This window comes from Ambystoma mexicanum, chromosome 9 (assembly GCF_040938575.1).
Source record: "Ambystoma mexicanum isolate Mex_15411 chromosome 9, UKY_AmexF1_1, whole genome shotgun sequence".
Classification (NCBI taxonomy): Eukaryota; Metazoa; Chordata; class Amphibia; order Caudata; family Ambystomatidae; genus Ambystoma; species Ambystoma mexicanum.
Window position 1 is genome coordinate 455850949 of NC_090931.1, and position 15978 is coordinate 455866926.

A 15978-nucleotide genomic window follows, 5' to 3' on the forward strand; every position below is an offset into this window, starting at 1 on the left:
CCAAAGGACTGAGGCCCTGGCCAGTGCCGACAGTCCCAGAACAACTCTGGCACTCAGCCACTGCACCACTGCATGCCCCGGTGATTGGGCTGGCAAGAAAAATGCCTGTTTGGGGATTGGTCACTTCCAGAGGTGTATTCATCCAAATCACTGGAGCATACGGTTCCAATAGCCATCTTTGATTGCAGCTCCACAGTGCCCTCACATTGGCCTTTTTTGATGTGGATCCTTTTTGGGTCAAGCTTTAGTTGTGGAAAGTCTGGCAAGGCCCAGGAGGCTGCAGTGCCCATGAGAGCTCCGGGAGGCCATAATGAAAGACTATGGCCTTATGTGAGAGCTGTATTTTACAAGAAGGAATATCCAGAGGAGATAAAGTGGGGGGTGCTTTAACATTTCTAAGCAGTGATAAAATGATTGAGAGCAACAACCTGATCCATGCAATTGATGTGTATGATCCTTTGATAGGAAGAGGAGTCAATTGCCTCATGAATAAGATTACCAAACAGATTTGCAGAGAAATACACTTCAGAAATGGGTGTGCTCGCTTGCCACGGAGTGTGGTTCCAGACATGAAAGATCATCAGAAGGAAGAGGCAAAATAGCAGGGCGACCAAAATGAAACAGCAACTTACAAGACATGAAAGACTTTCTTCAGGGGAGCAGGGCACTGAATATTAATGAATGAGGTCCAATCCTCTATTTCTGAATTCGGGTGGTAGGGTGAAAACAGCTGAAGACAGTTTGAAAGCCTTAGAAAATAAGCACTTATTGAACTCAAATACAGAGAATTGCTCAAGAAAATGGAGAAGCAAAGGAAATGTAGAGTAGGATAATGTGGAAAATAGAGAACGGGAGTATCATGTAAACATGCTTTGAGTCCCGGAGGGAGAGAGGGGGAGAACTCGGAACAGGTTGAGAGCCTTATTGCCAACCTGGTAAAGAGCATTGTTTATGGCTCAAAGTTTAAGGGTGTTAGATTATTCAAGATGTTTGAACTGTTTAATCAGAGGATTGCTGTTTTGAAGGGGGAGAGAACGATCTCATGCAAAATTGAAGAATGGAGTGCGAGTTAGGGGTGGGGATAAACAGTCCATCGGTAGCCCTCTGCTATTCACTCAAGGGAATCTCTTTGGCAAGTAGGAGAGCTTGACCTCATCCATCATTTTCACGTTTCACGGAGATATAAATTGGGATACTATGTGTTTTTCCCTAAGAAACTAATTGAGACAGGAAGTTGGTTGGGGGATCAATGTATTAAAAGTTGGTGTACAAGCCATTAGACCTACGTTGTGTTTTGTAAATGCTGCCTTCTCCAACCTGTTGATTTGAAAATAATAATTACAAAACAATACATAAATATATATTATCGAGTTTCTAACTTTTGGAAAATATTCCATGTGTACAAAACAAAATGTTTATGCGCTTTTTTACCAGGATAGTTTCACATAGATAAAAATAAATAAACACTCTTTGAGAAGTTAGCTTTTTTGTGGGTGGATGCCCGTCAGAGTGGGCCACTAATTGTCCCCAATGGAGGGGCCCACTGGCCCGAAAAACCCATTTCAAATTGAAGTCCATAGGTTCGAGAGCTGCGGAAGCAATTCAGGGGCAGTCTCCTGAGGTTAGAAAAGACAGGTTTGCTTTAAGGGAACAAAGGGAAAACATAAGAACCCAGACAATGGGTTTATTACTTGGTTTTCAGAGGCAGCTCTGCAGAGGAAAATCAATATGAAAGCCTACCCGATTCTCCCTCTGCCTGGAGACAGAACACATGCAAAGTTAAAGTGTATAGAGCACTATTCTCCACTTTTGAAGATTCATAAGAGATTAACTATTACAATGTCTCCATCTCAAACACTTGGCAGAAGAAGAACTACAATACAACAAAAGCGGGCTGCAATCAGTGATTAGTTGGGTAAAGAGTATAAGAAAAAAACAACTGATGTCTATTTCCAATATGATTTCCGATAAATCACCTCAGTATATACCATACTGACACAAGTGAATCAGCAGTGTATACATTTACTCATGAAACTGTTAATCTGACAAATGTGGACATTGTTATAACATGCAAAAACAGTACATCACTAGTCAAAACACATACTCATTACTTAAAGCACATTTCGTACAAAATTCATGATTAAAAATAAATAGTTCTTGTATATCACAATATACAAAGGTGTATACATATCAATATACACATCTAGCATCGAAAAAACTAAATTCATGAGACAATGGGATGTAGAAAATTGTTCAACGAGGTAATAAATACTTCCAATGTGTCTTAAAGTATTTCATAGTGTGAACAACCCATTATTCTCAAGGCCGACATGGTTTGATCCCTCCAAAGTATTGGATCTTCTTCTGGGCCAAACAATGATGGCATGTGTTGATGTGTACAAATAAGGACACCTGAGGTGGAAAAAATCAGAAGGGAAACTAGCCACTACCCAAATAACCAGTTTAACTAGTAATTAAAAACAGAAAAGATCACTTATTTGCTTTACACTAACCTCATCCCATGAGGATTGATAGACCTGGTGTGAGAAGCATAATTAGTATGCATGTAGGATAATTCTATTTTCCAAGTACAAGCCAATCTCAGACATGGAGCTGAATCTGGTATAGGACAGAAGTACAGTATTATTTTAGTGTAAACTCTAACCCAATGTACACTATGTTGTTTAAGAATATTAGAGCAGTTAACTTATTTCTGCTTACCTCAGTGTCTATGTATACTTGTTGAGACGCAAAATAATTTTGAGCAATGAGCAGTGAGTAGGGCTGGAAATATGTCTAATTAAACGTATAGTACATCACACAAGTAATATGCAGCAAGGGTGAATAGCCAATTACACTTACTCTGATAGATGAGAGCCCAATATATCTGTTAGTAAGATGGAGATGAAATGTAAACGCCGTTGCGTTTCACATTCGATAATGAATATCCTCAGGTAACGAGTCGGCATATCGGGGCAGTCTCAAAAGACCAGACTGTGTTGCGCGTTATTCGGAAAAGTAAGAAGTCGCTAATAAAGACACATGGTCTAGATATTCTGTATTGAAGAAGCAATGCCCCAGGCTCACCATAGGGATTGTTTAGGAGAAAAACACACACACTGGACTTACCAAATTGCACAGAGAAGGGAGTGGATTGAAATAAACAAAATGCAAACACAAGCTAGTATAAAATCCGAAATGGCAGAGAAGCGTTATATCACTGGGCGAGACCCCTGAAAGGGGGCACCTGGCTGACTCAGGTAATGCCTAAAACCCCATTACACAGATGCAATCTAGTATCATAAAGTCCATCCAAGGGAGGGCCAGTCACCTCTTAAAACTGAACCAGCTCAGTCAGAGCAGGTCAGCCTTGGGGGAAGAAGCATCAGGGAGACCCCAAGTGAAGAGGCATGGTCTACAGAAGTCCATCCTTGGAAGAGCTTTGTGGAGGAAGCGAGATCCAGAGAAACCCCAGACAAGGAGGCTTGCTTAAAAGAGGACGATAGACCTGGGGAGAGTTGAGCAGAGGCGATCCATCAACCCCGAGAGACATATCCAAGGAGGGTCACAAGAACAGAGTGCAATGATGAAGTGCTGCAGGGAGGTATCCCTGATGAGTGGTGGAATGGGTGAAGCGTTGAGTAGTTTAGACAGTGGGTCTGTTCGAAGAAGGGGCACAAAGTAAGAAGGGTACCAGCCTGGTTAAGGAAACATGGGAAGGTTTGAAGTGTTTAGAGAACAGATTGTGGACAGTACCACATTGGTAATTGGGAGAAGAAAGAATTGGGGTGAGACTTCAGACAGACATTATGCTGGGAAGGAAGACGGTGAGAGTAGGCAAAACTGGGAGTAAGTAGGAAGGCCCAGGAGGAAGGATCAATGAGAAAGTGGGAAGCTAAGAACACGACCATGCTTCTCCATCAAACCCGACCAGGGCTATCAAGAACTCCCGGCAAACGAGACCCAGAAAGAACAATTGGGAGAACATTTAAGGGCCAATGATCTAACAGACAGCGAAACACCAGTTTACTGACAGCCATGGGACTGCAGCAGAGGACGATCCCTGGCACAGACAAGAGCCAAATCCATAAACCACCCTCAGTACGGGTACAGCAGGAGGTGAGGAGAAGATTATTTCGGTTGGACACTGGTAGATTTTTTACTGCACTCTGGGAATGTTATTACATCAGACTTTGAGGATTTTGTGTTGGACCTTTTGAACACTGGCATTATTATGATAACACCCTTTAGTTGTTGATTAGGCTATCGTCAAAAGCTAGTCTCACTTTAGAGAATGACACTTTGGGAACATTAGCCAACAATATACATTTGTCAATTATTAGCCTGACAGTACCAGTTGCATTTGAACTATACCCCGACAATGTATGTATAAATGTGAATAAACACTTGAGCCAAATCTTCTTCGACTTTCTCTACTTTCTGAGAGCACAAGTGACGAGGTGGTGAGACCATATGGCAGACTCTTCACGAAGCATACATTGTCATTGCACGTATTTTTTAACATCAGTCTATGAAAGTTAAAGCTTTTCAGCAAAAAGAAACTAGTTGGTGAGATCGCTGAAAAGGTACATATTTAATAAATGGAACAGTCAAATGTTCAGAATGAGAAAATCATAAATTTCCCCTTATAACCTAAACCCTATTGCCCTATTATAGTACAGGTGCATTTTTCTGCCTCATTAAGTCCACACTTATAGATGAGGCATCTGCGAGCATTAAAACAGAGTTGGAAAATGTTGTACTCTCTGGTGATTACAGCCCTCCTTATCACCTCAACATTCGACTACTTTTTGCACTGCTTTTAACAGACTGTAAAGTTTGAGAATATGTCATAAAACAACCCGAAGATCCTTTTCCCCCCGCCTTCTATATAGCCCCTTTATTACAGTCCCCCAAACAGATTGCTTTATTCTAGGCTGTGCTCAAACGTACCTTCAATACAAAGGTGTTATCCTTGTCTGGCATTTCCAGGGGCATCGTGGTTCTGACCTCAATGATCGCAGAGAGAGGAATGCTCACTTTGGGCTTTGAAGACTGAAATCAAAATAAGCATTATTAGAAAAAATACACATTAACTGAGATTTGCCATTTTGTCAATATTGCATTCAGTTTGCGATTGGAGGCGTTTTTACTTACTGGTTACAGACAGTGCATATGAAGATGGAGTGAATTGGGTTTCAGGTTTCCTAATTAAAAAGTAGACAGCCTCATTACGCGATGTTTAAATTCGGATCTAGATATAGGCCCTCTTAGACAAAGACAATGGTTTGCATTTGAGCTAGTTTGCATACCCACAATGCCTTGCTGTTGTGACTCAGAACTGAGGTCAACTTCCAGCAATGACTACTAGGTGGCATTATGGAATGTGCAACTGGCCTCAAATGGACATTCCTACTTTCACATTTCAGATGAAAGGATTTTTCCACCCCTTTTTTAACCCACCATAACTTTCTTGTTGGGGGGTGTGTGTGTGTGTGTGTAGAGAGAGAGGTAAGGGGGGGGGAGAGTGAGAGAGAGAGAGAGAGCGGTAAGGGGGGAGAGAGAGAGAGAGATAAGGGGGGGAGAGAGATAGAGAGAGAGATAAGGGGGGGGAGAGAGATAGAGAGAGAGAGATAAGGGGGGAAAAGAGAGAGAGAAAGGTAAGGGGGAAGAGAGAGAGAGAGAGAGAGAGAGAGAGAGAGAGAGAGAGAGAGAGAGAGAGAGGTAAGGGGGGAGAGGTAAGGGCGAAGAGAGAGAGAGAGAGAGAGAGAGATGGGATACCAAGTGGTCCTGCAACGGATCAAGTGAAATCCTGTGCAAATTCAAAAGTCTTCAATAGCTGATACAACTGAAATAGGTCCCAGCCCGGTTGTGTTAGAGGAAGAATCCGAGCCCGGCTGAGCGGGATCTGGGGTGAACCATGAGTCACCCGAGAAGGGATATTCTCTGAACATTGGAGAAGGGGATCTGAGCCCGGAAGAAGGGGATCCAGGGTGAAGAGTGAATCACCTAACTTGAGTGCTTGTGAGAGGAAAGGAACTTTTTGTTTGTTTTGATACATCAGGCCCACTACATCAAGAGACTTTGATAACTTGAGAGACTTGGGCACAGAAGGCCCTGATGCTGTTAATGGAACTGTGTCCTCATGCCGGAGAAGCCCGAGAGTGTGCGATGCTCGAGTGAACCGCCTTGTCCTGTGCTGAAAACATGGGAAAGGGAGGACAATGGCTTTAATATCCTGATATATTATTTTTGAACACTTTTCTTTTTCATGAACACTACCCCCAAACACTATTTGCATTTACTGGTAAGAATTGGCAATAGGTTTTTTAGTATAGGCCCTTTTATTTGGATGAGACTCCACTAGGACTGCATTATTATTATTTGATGGTCATAGCTTGCTCCCATGTGTAGAATTAGGATTAGATAGGTGTTTATCACACCCTTCTTAAAGTTCAATAAACACCCTTGAACTGTGGTCACTTGTGTCCATCTTACTATTGATGCCATGCCTTCCTTACAGCAGGGATTGGTTTAACGCCCATCGGTCCCACAAGTAAAACAACAAAAAATATAACTTCAGATGCATGGTGTGCAGGTTGGGACAAGGTAAAGCAGAGTCGACTGGGACGTGATGCTCCCCCTTGCCCCACCTTCTGACTTGGCACTTCTAGAAATACCATAATCTAAAAATGAACAGTCTTTCACATAAATGACCAACAAAAAAGTCAAAATCTCTATTCTTAATAAGTCCATAGCCTCTAGACTTCACTAGTCTAAAAACAGAAATGTTCCAAAGGTTGGCCCAAACAAAAGTTGAAACAGACTCTTAAAGGTGCAACCCTATTCTAAGAACACCAACAAATGCCTTCTCTTGAACGGCTCCTTTAGCTATACCATAGTCTGTCAGGAATTCAATTACCTCTCCGTTTTGACTACATTCTCTCAGAACATCGTCTCTTGTTTCGGTTTCACCTGGAATCTCCACAGTTCTCGCCTAGACCTTGATTCTACTTTGGGTTCGTGGCTGGCCCTGCTTTCTGGGACACTCAACAAGGTCCTGCGTTAGCGTCACCTGAAGTGATCTCTCCTGTACCGGATTCTGTCAGGATTCTTGGTAGGAACCTCCACAACATGTGGTTATTTAAGCCTCTTATTAGACCCCCTCCTAGATCTCGGCTAACTGCAGTTTAACAGGTCCCTCCTGGACCTTGATTTGCTTTGAGTTTCTTAATAGGTCCCTTCTAGACAGAAATTTAGTTTAACATGACGTAACTTGTATTTCTCTTTACACCCCCGTTTAATAAAGTCCTTGTCAGCAGACAATATTATACTGTCCTGTCAAGGCCAGTCTCTGTCCCCCATTTACCTTGAGGATGTTGGTCCTCCAATTCTCTCAAGGTGTGGGAGCGTCTCTCATAGCAGCCTGGTTTACCCTCTCTTCCATTGCTCAGAAGCATGGGCTGCTTGCTGTCCTGCGTCTTGCAACCTTCCCTAGAAGCTTGCAGGCTTCCACCAACTGGTATTGGTTCCTCCTCAGCATGAGCTTAAACGTCTGCCACCTCTGGGATTCCCACACCTTGAGCTACTTTTACACCTCCTCAAGAGGGTTTTTTCTTATACTCTGACTATTAATATGTTATTCCTTACTCCAGTTTAAAACTCGGGATCGGATTGATTAATCCCAGAGTATAGGTTCTTTCGCCTCATTAGGTTAATAGTTTCTCTGTTTGGCTAAATGCTGGATAGGTATGACTGATACGAATGAAGGTCCGTAAGGAGTTCAAGGTTAGCGTGGCATTCAAAGGATCCAGCTCTTCCTGAAGACTGTCTGATGGGGCAATACATGTTCAACAGGGAGTAGTGGGCCTATGGGATGCTGTGTCCTCCGCCCTCGGGAAGGCACTTCGCGTAGCGGCTGGACCAACCCGTCTCCGGTGGCCTGTTACTGCCTCATTTTAGAATGGTGAATTCAGGGAACTCAACACATGTCAGAAAAATGTAAGATTTCATGGAGGGTGATCTACAATTCGGAAAAAAAAAGACCATGAAGTCAAGAAAAAAAACGAATTAATGGAATTTGAAAGAAGAGGATAAAAAGGGAAACACTAGAGATGTCAGCAAGACAGTTGCAATTTGAATCAGTACCCAGTGGCAGTGATATTGATGTGGCGGCAGTGGAGCGTTGGGGAAAGCATTTTCATGCAGAATTGTGTGCATGGCCTCCTCAAGTCTGGGAGATTGGCCAGATCTTCCCTGGAATATCTACCCTTCTCGTCTGGCATGCATGATTTTCATTCCATTCACTGTGGATCATGTTGGACGATGGAAGTGGGCTCAAATTCCTGCTGTCCCAGTCTTCAGGGAAGTCCCAAGGCCCTTCTCATTCCCATGTGTCTGGATGGAGAGGATCTGCTTCGTGCTATGCACCCTCAATCGCTGTAAAGGTTTAAAGGGTGGCCTGTGGTTGACAGGGGTATGTGGAGCACCTTGTGTGGTTTGTCCGGTGACAGGTCCTCCCCAGCTGCCCTTTGGATCCCGGTTGACTTGAGGGCAGATGACTGATGTGGGGTCTGCTCTCGCCACCCAAAGGTTGGATCATCTTCAGGTATTGGGGTATGCATCCAAAAGTGGCGCTTTTTCAAGGTGTCATTTCTCCCAGGATGTCCATCTACCTGCTCTCCTCCACTGTAGCCTGCTAAGCTTTTACAACCCCTCCTGCGGGCACCCCTGGCAGAGCATGTGTCACTCTGCAACAGCATGGCACTGAGGGAATGGTAGTCTGATATATTATGAAAGAAATAGGTCAACATTAGTGGTGGTGAGTGTGCCTCACACTGCCTGGATTTCTTTGTCTTAGTTGTCTAGTGTAATCTCTGGTGTCACAATGGGTAAAAGGAGAAAGTCAAAGCAGAATACTATTTTGCAATAGGTGACTAAGCAGTTGGTCAACACTGAAGGGACTTTGCAGGCTTCCTCACATGGGGTCTTTACCACCCCCAGATGGAGCCGGTTGAGATTGGGCAGCAAATGGACTTCCTAACTTGAAGGGGTGCAACTCAAAGATACATGGAAAAGATATGCATTAAGCTCACTGAGGCAGGGCAGAGAGTAAGTGACATGGGGGGGCAGGGGGGGGGTTAGGGGCGATCAGCCAACCAACTGAAATGTGATGTCTCAAAGATGATGTTCAAGCTGACATCCGTTGTGGTAATCTCCTATTGTTTCACTTCATCATATAGTAGATCCAGTGGTCTAAGTGTACAAAAAGAAGAAGTGGAGCTATGTTCCCTGCTGGCCCTCACCCCACAAACCCCCATCAGTATGCCCCTACCACGCGGAATCGAAACCCCCAAAGCAAACACCTGCTGTTTAAGGGAATGTTCAGTGCACTGAAGGGCACGTTTTAACTTCTTCCTACGGATCGGTGTTGAAAGACCGGTAGAAATGCTTGAGGGAGAAAAGACCGGAGATTATTTTTTCGAAATGACCTTCGGTCTTTTCTCCACTGAACATTTCTGACTTGGCCCACACCCCCACCCACACCACTACCCACAAACACCCCCTACTTACCTGACTTCCCACTTGCTGCTCCCTGTGACGCCGGTTTCCTTTTACTTCCGTGATCAGGACCAGTGCCGCAGGGTCCTTTCCTTGTTTTCCAAACAGCTGCGGGAGACACCCCTGCAACCCATGCTCACAATATAGTGAGCAAGGGTGCGGAGGACACCCCCACAGCCCTCTTTTTTTACATTATTATTTTTTGAATGGCTGCGGGGAACACCGCCGCATCTCCCAGTCATATTATAGTGAGCAAGGGTGCGGGGGACACACCCGTAGCCCTCAGCACCGAATGCGTTATCTGGTCGAACTTTTCGGCCGTTCAGAATTATTATTTTCTTTCTTTAAATAGAGGTGCACCACTCCTAACCGCTCCCACCCACTTCGACCACTGAGTGGATCTACCATTCGGTGAGTGCCAAATACCAGGGTGATCAAAATGATCCATCATTCAAGATCGACATGCCTTTCTTAAAGTCACCCCTGAGGTAAGAGACCTACATTACCAAGAATACAAGAACTACATGTTTCCCATGTGCTTACTGTCCCTTCTGTAATCCCTATATACATGAGTGCAGGAAAGCCATCCAATGAATGAGGGAAACATGAATTAGGGCGGGCACGCGTCCCTTCCTCTCTACACCTTTAGTAACAAAGAGGCCCAGAGAGTCGACGCAGGGGCACGGTTAGGATGTGGTGACTAGAGAGCGGACAGCCCAAGAAGAGGGACTATCTAGCCTCAAGTGTAGAAGTAGGCGGCATCTCAGCTCAAGGGTGGGGCCCATTAGGTGATCCCTAAACCAGTTACCTGAATAGACAGACCATTATTCCCTTTACCAAAGGAGAAGCTGGAAGGTAAGATCAGGATGTGGCAGACAGAGGACCGCCCAAGGGGTGGAACAGACAAATTCAAGAACAGCGGGGCTGTAGGCCATCCCAGTGGTGCAGAGCTCAAGAGTTAACCCCCCCATCATAGCCGACACACCAACTTTAGGCTGGGCTAAAGCCTTATACAAAGTGAGGGATCATTTGGAGGTTGGAAGCAGTTAGTGTAGAGCTGGAGACCTGAGACAGAAGACCGAAGCGGTTTTGGAGAAGGTTGGAGGAGAGAACAGGAGGCCCCCTACAGGGCACTGAGCCCAGAAGGATAGAAGAGAGGCCCAGAGGGCTTGGTCATACTGTAGCCTAGGCGGTGAAGGAGAGACCCAGAAGACCAAACGAAAGAGCCAACAGAGCTGGGACTGTCGTTAATGAGTGAGCAAGTGGTGGCCCAAGAGTAAAGGAGACCTGAGAGAGGGATGTGCACAAAGAGGTGAAGTAGATGTTAGTGGAATAGACCTGGAGAGTGAGGAAAGTCGTGCTAAAAAGGGAGAAAAGGCCAAGAGAAATAAAAGAGGGGAAGTGGTGACAGATCTGCCCAAAATGGGTGCAGCAGATGACAGTGGGAGGGCTGTGTAGAGTGGGAAAGGTGTGAAGAAGGGTGTTAGAGATAAGGATATGGCAAGCAGAGACAGTTGTGCCCAATGGGGTGAAGGAGTTAATTGTGGTAGCGATCCAAAGCGAGGCAATAACTTCTTAAAGAGTTGAAGAAGGTAATAGTGAGAGAGACCTGGAGATTGCCATTCCCAAAGAGGTGAGGAGAGGGAGATTGTCACTCCTGAGTGACAGACACAACCCACAAGGCCGAAAGCAACTAACCCAGAGAGTATAGAGGGCGAGAACGTATGCACTGACCAGAGGTCATTAGAAAAGGAGATAATCCCAGGACTTTGCAAGACGTTTAATCACAGACACTGACATTTTAAACAGGGCAATAAGGCCAAGTGAAGCTGGAGCGCACAGGGGAGGAATAGAAAATCAAGGCCCCTCAAGGTTTGGGAGAAACTAACAGGACTAGTGGCTGGCCACCTTCTCACCCCGACAGGCTTCCCTGGCTCTCATCCGCGACTCTGGAAAGGGCCACAATTGATGCCCATACTCTTGCTTCCCCTGCTATGGTAGAACAAGGACTTTCCAGAGGGGGAAAAGTACCTTGAAGATTACACCAAGGGAATCACTGTTGCGTCTCACTCAGCAGACCAGCCAGGACAAGCCAAGAAGGCGAAAAAAGGGGGAGACCTCCCTGTGAAACAAGCAGTTATCTCAACCATTGAGGAATCCAATAGAAGGCAAGTGCCAGGTACATGAAAACTAGAAACCTTTCATTTTCTGAAAGACTGCTCTTCTTGTGCACCATTTTCACTTCAAATAAGGGTAACTCCCAGTACTTCCTGAGACATTGTAGACTTTGAGTTTTCTTTGAACTTTACTTGAAAATCCCTGACCTATCCTGACACTTTTTTCAGTTCCACTTCATGCCATTCCAGTTTATTATTTTGTCCCCACACGCGTGCAGTGACAGGCTCATAATTCATCCTTCTTGTTAACATATGACAATTGATGCAGTCAATGATCCACGGAGCGACTTCCTCAATGGCTAAAGTCAACCTTGCGGATTATCCAAAATTCGGATAATGTAAAATGGTAGTGCTCTCTTGGGGCCAAGTGTATTAAAAGTGTGGAAAAAGTGGGAAAGAGACTGCCTGATTGATGACAAATTACAATGGTATCTTGGGAAGGGAACTTCTTTGCTTTTTTCAAGGCGGAGATATGTGTTTACATGGTCCTACATTGGTTTTTGGTGTGTGGCCTGACAATCCAAAATGTAGAGTATAGATGAAACGCTGAGTAAGGCCTGTGGCTCCTGTGGTGGTAAGAAAGCACAGAAGTGCACAACACGTGTAGGCACAAAGAGGAATTGCCACAGGGCATGTTTTTGATCATCCTCTGTTACAAGATCATATTCTTGCCCTAGCTATGCACTTTTCTGTTCTCAATAAAGCATTCTATTTACAAAAAAACAAGACTAGGTTCTAAATGGCTTGTGTATTGGAAACAGGAAATCTTTCAGTACATTGATCCATTGTAGCCATGTTGCAGCCAGCACCAGCATATGTTTCCTAAAAAGCAGCCCACTCATGCACAACGGACCCAAACTTCATTGTATGCTATTATTTTATTTTGTCCAACACAATCATTTTAGAAATAAATACACACACCTAAGATAAAAGAAGAATCTTTATTCGGAATATAAAGTTCCAGAAAGAAACAACAAAATCCTTAATACATTAAAACAGTTAAATAGGCATAAACTACAAATTCATGTCACATGTTAAGAATCATAAAATACTCAATAAAATTCATCAATCACACAATGCAACCATTTACATAAAATGTGCTCCAACAGACTTATTTGATCACTAGCAGCCTAGAGTTCCTAAACCTCATTATTGTGGGAATAAAATGTTCCAGGTACCAACATACTCTAAAGACATTTACCATAAACAAATCATAAAAGGCTACTCAACACAGTCTAATACCATGGATCTTTAAAAGAGCTAGGAACTTCCGGCAAGGGATAAAGTACCAAGTGCAAAAGAAAAGTGCATGCGTATTTGTCTCTAATGAGTTATTATCACACTAGGACTTAAGATACATACTTGGGATGACAAACACTTTAAAAGAATTTTGTGTACGTACTTCTTTATTGCTGTTCACAGCACCCTAAACAATGTCTCTGAAGGTGCCTTTACAGTAGTCTAAGGTTCAGCATATGGAAATGGTGGGCTTTCACTGCATTAAAGCATTGTGATCTTGAACACACCAAACAAGGGGTGTACCAAAATTCGGCTTTGAGTAAGTATTCAGCTGAATTCCAGCTGAAATCCAGCTGAAAATGAGATATTCGGCTTCGTTCAAATACTTATCACTCAAAGCCAAATATTTTCCCCTACAAAATACATTAAGTACTTCTTTGACGGTAAGCCTGGCATCATTAAACGGATCATAAAACAAATGCTGCCCCTGCCCTTCATGTGCAGGACAGACAGGAACTCATTACGAGTTGGGCGGTGTGAGTTCAATGTATCAGTATTACCCATAGAGCAGTGCATTTCCACACCGTCCAATTATGAGGTGGGTGCAAAATTAGAGGATTCACCTCCAGCTATGAATGAGCTGGAGGTAAACCTGCCGATTTTCTGCACATTTTTGGCAGAATTACCATGGCGGAATTACTGCTGCAGTAATTCTGCTGAAAATGCCCCATTGAGTCCTACGGACTCAAAATCAATTGAAAATTACACCGCCAGCGCCACTTGTTATCCGGCAGTAATACCGCCACACTAAATGCCGGTGATGGTAATACAGTTTGGTGGTATCTGGGTGGATTTACAGCACAGATATGACCAAACCTGTGATGGGGCCTGGCAGTTTGCTGGGGAGGGGTGAGCTGAATCAAACATCTGAACATTCTGAATGTATCTCAGGGCTCCCCTGTATTTTGTAGTACAAAACCATTGATCAGGAACATGTTTATGTAGTTGCTATGGTAACATTTTATTTTCTGTAGGCGCTTATTGATTTGCTGATCACCTCTGTGAGAAATCAAAGTTACAGGTTCCAAGCCCACCAATTTCCAATCCAAATAATATAATTAAGTGGATTCATATAGATGTTGCAGAGATCCCAGTAAGTTCAAAAGACTGAGTAAAATAGCTCAGGAGGTAGTGTGCCTGCAGCAAAAGAACTGTATTCAGCCTGCAGGTCAAGGCTATAAAGCAATTAAAATGGCTCAGTGGGAAGTGTGAGAAACCTGAAGGTGTCTCCCTAGCTCGTCCCGGGGATCTGTCATCCAAGTGGCCAGGATACGGCCATCGCTATTGGATCCAGTTCCTGGGGGGTGGACCAGTGAGGGAGGATCTCCTGGATGAGCGGGTCATCGGGGAGTGGGACAGACGGGTGAGATGCGGTATCCCCCTTCATCTAACACCTTTTCCCCACCCTCTCACGTAGGACATTCCAAACCACTGCCCCGCCCCCCTTTTCCACTACTAACACTTTCGCACAACACCACGGACAACAGACTAACATAAGAGCCGTTTATTTGACATGTCCCAATACCAGGGTCAGGCAAAGTAAGGCAATTTATCAGAATCACACACACCTGACAGCCCTTTCCCTTCCCCACAGGGATTAAAGGTGGAGGCAGAGGCCACCAGGGGGCGCAGGCAAGATGGCTGCCTGAACTATCTGCTCCCCGCATGGCCCCGGGATAACAGCGCAGTAACAAAAGAAAAAGGAACACTATCCTCCTCAGACCTGGAAAAATAGCCACAGGAACTTTTAAGGATCCCAGCGACACCCTCCCGAACTCTGAGGGTGCACCAGAACTGGAGATATTGGACTTGGAGCGGCCGCGCCCCTCCCCCCCCCACCAGGGCGACGCCACGAACAAATCGAGGACACGGTGCTCCGCCTTACAGCGGGTGATCCCTGAGCCGCAGCCAGCGATTTGACCTCGGACTCCGGGGAACTTCCGACAGCCTCTGCGGGGATCCAGGGAGCCCCTCGAGGACTTAGACGGCATACACCCTGATCCCTGCGATCCACGCGGCCTCAGAGGTGGGTCCATAGGAGTGAGCAGCGACCACATCGCGGGACGGCCGGTGACGGATCCGGGCATCGGACATCCAGGCACCGACAGACTAATCATGCCAGCCTGGGCCCCCTTCTCCCTCTCTCCTCCGGCCCGAGCTGCTCGGGCCGACACCAGATCCTCACGAGCCCCTCTGCGTCACGGAGCCGACAAAAGACTTCGTGTAGGCCTGGGCCGACGTGGGAGCGCGCCTGGGCCCCCTCCAGCACACTACAAAAGAAGGTGATAACACCCCATGAGTTGGAAAACAGCCCTAGCAAAATTCCAATACGCACCTGAGGAGTCAACAATGGATACCAGCGCGTCTTCCACATCGCCCCCTGATATGAACACTATGCAGAACAACATTCAAACGATCTTGGACGAAATCAGGGGCATGAGAACGGATATGGGGGCCAAGTTAGCTGACCTCACCGCCAAAGTCTCCACACTTGAGGACTGAATGGAGGGGGTGGAGAACAATCAGGCATCCACGGACCTTCTGGAGACGCAGATGGAGATGAAGTTCAGGGAGATACAGAGACGGGAGAATGAACTTCGTCTCAAGGTGGACGATATGGAAAATCGGGAACGGAGAAGCAACTTGCAGATTTTTGCCTTGACCGAGACGGAAGGCGAAATCCAGGCCGGCCTTGAGAGTAAGGTACAGGAAATGTTCAAGATTGTACTGGGGAATGACTCTGGGAAGACCGTCCTGATCGGCAGCGTCCATCGAGCTGGTGGAGGTGGTAGGGGCCCACGCTCGGTCCTGGCACGGTTCCATCATTATAGGGACATTATAGGGACAGGGCGAGAATACTGGAAAGGGCGAGGACTCCAAGGGACATACAATATGACAACTCCAGGGTGGCAATCTATCAGGACCTGTCCGCTCTCACGCT

The 15978-nt window shown here is 45.3% G+C and overlaps 1 protein-coding gene across 4 annotated transcripts in view; it reads right to left on the reverse strand.

Moving 5' to 3' along the window:
• SH2B2 (SH2B adaptor protein 2) overlaps positions 1-15978 on the reverse strand; it is an 880732-nt gene that overhangs the window by 573839 nt on the left and 290915 nt on the right. For all 4 annotated transcript variants that reach the window (XM_069614985.1, XM_069614983.1, XM_069614984.1 and 1 more), the window contains exon 3: positions 4954-5055. In XM_069614985.1, coding sequence (XP_069471086.1) covers positions 4954-5055 — 102 coding nt within the window. The remainder of the gene's footprint in view (positions 1-4953; positions 5056-15978) is intronic.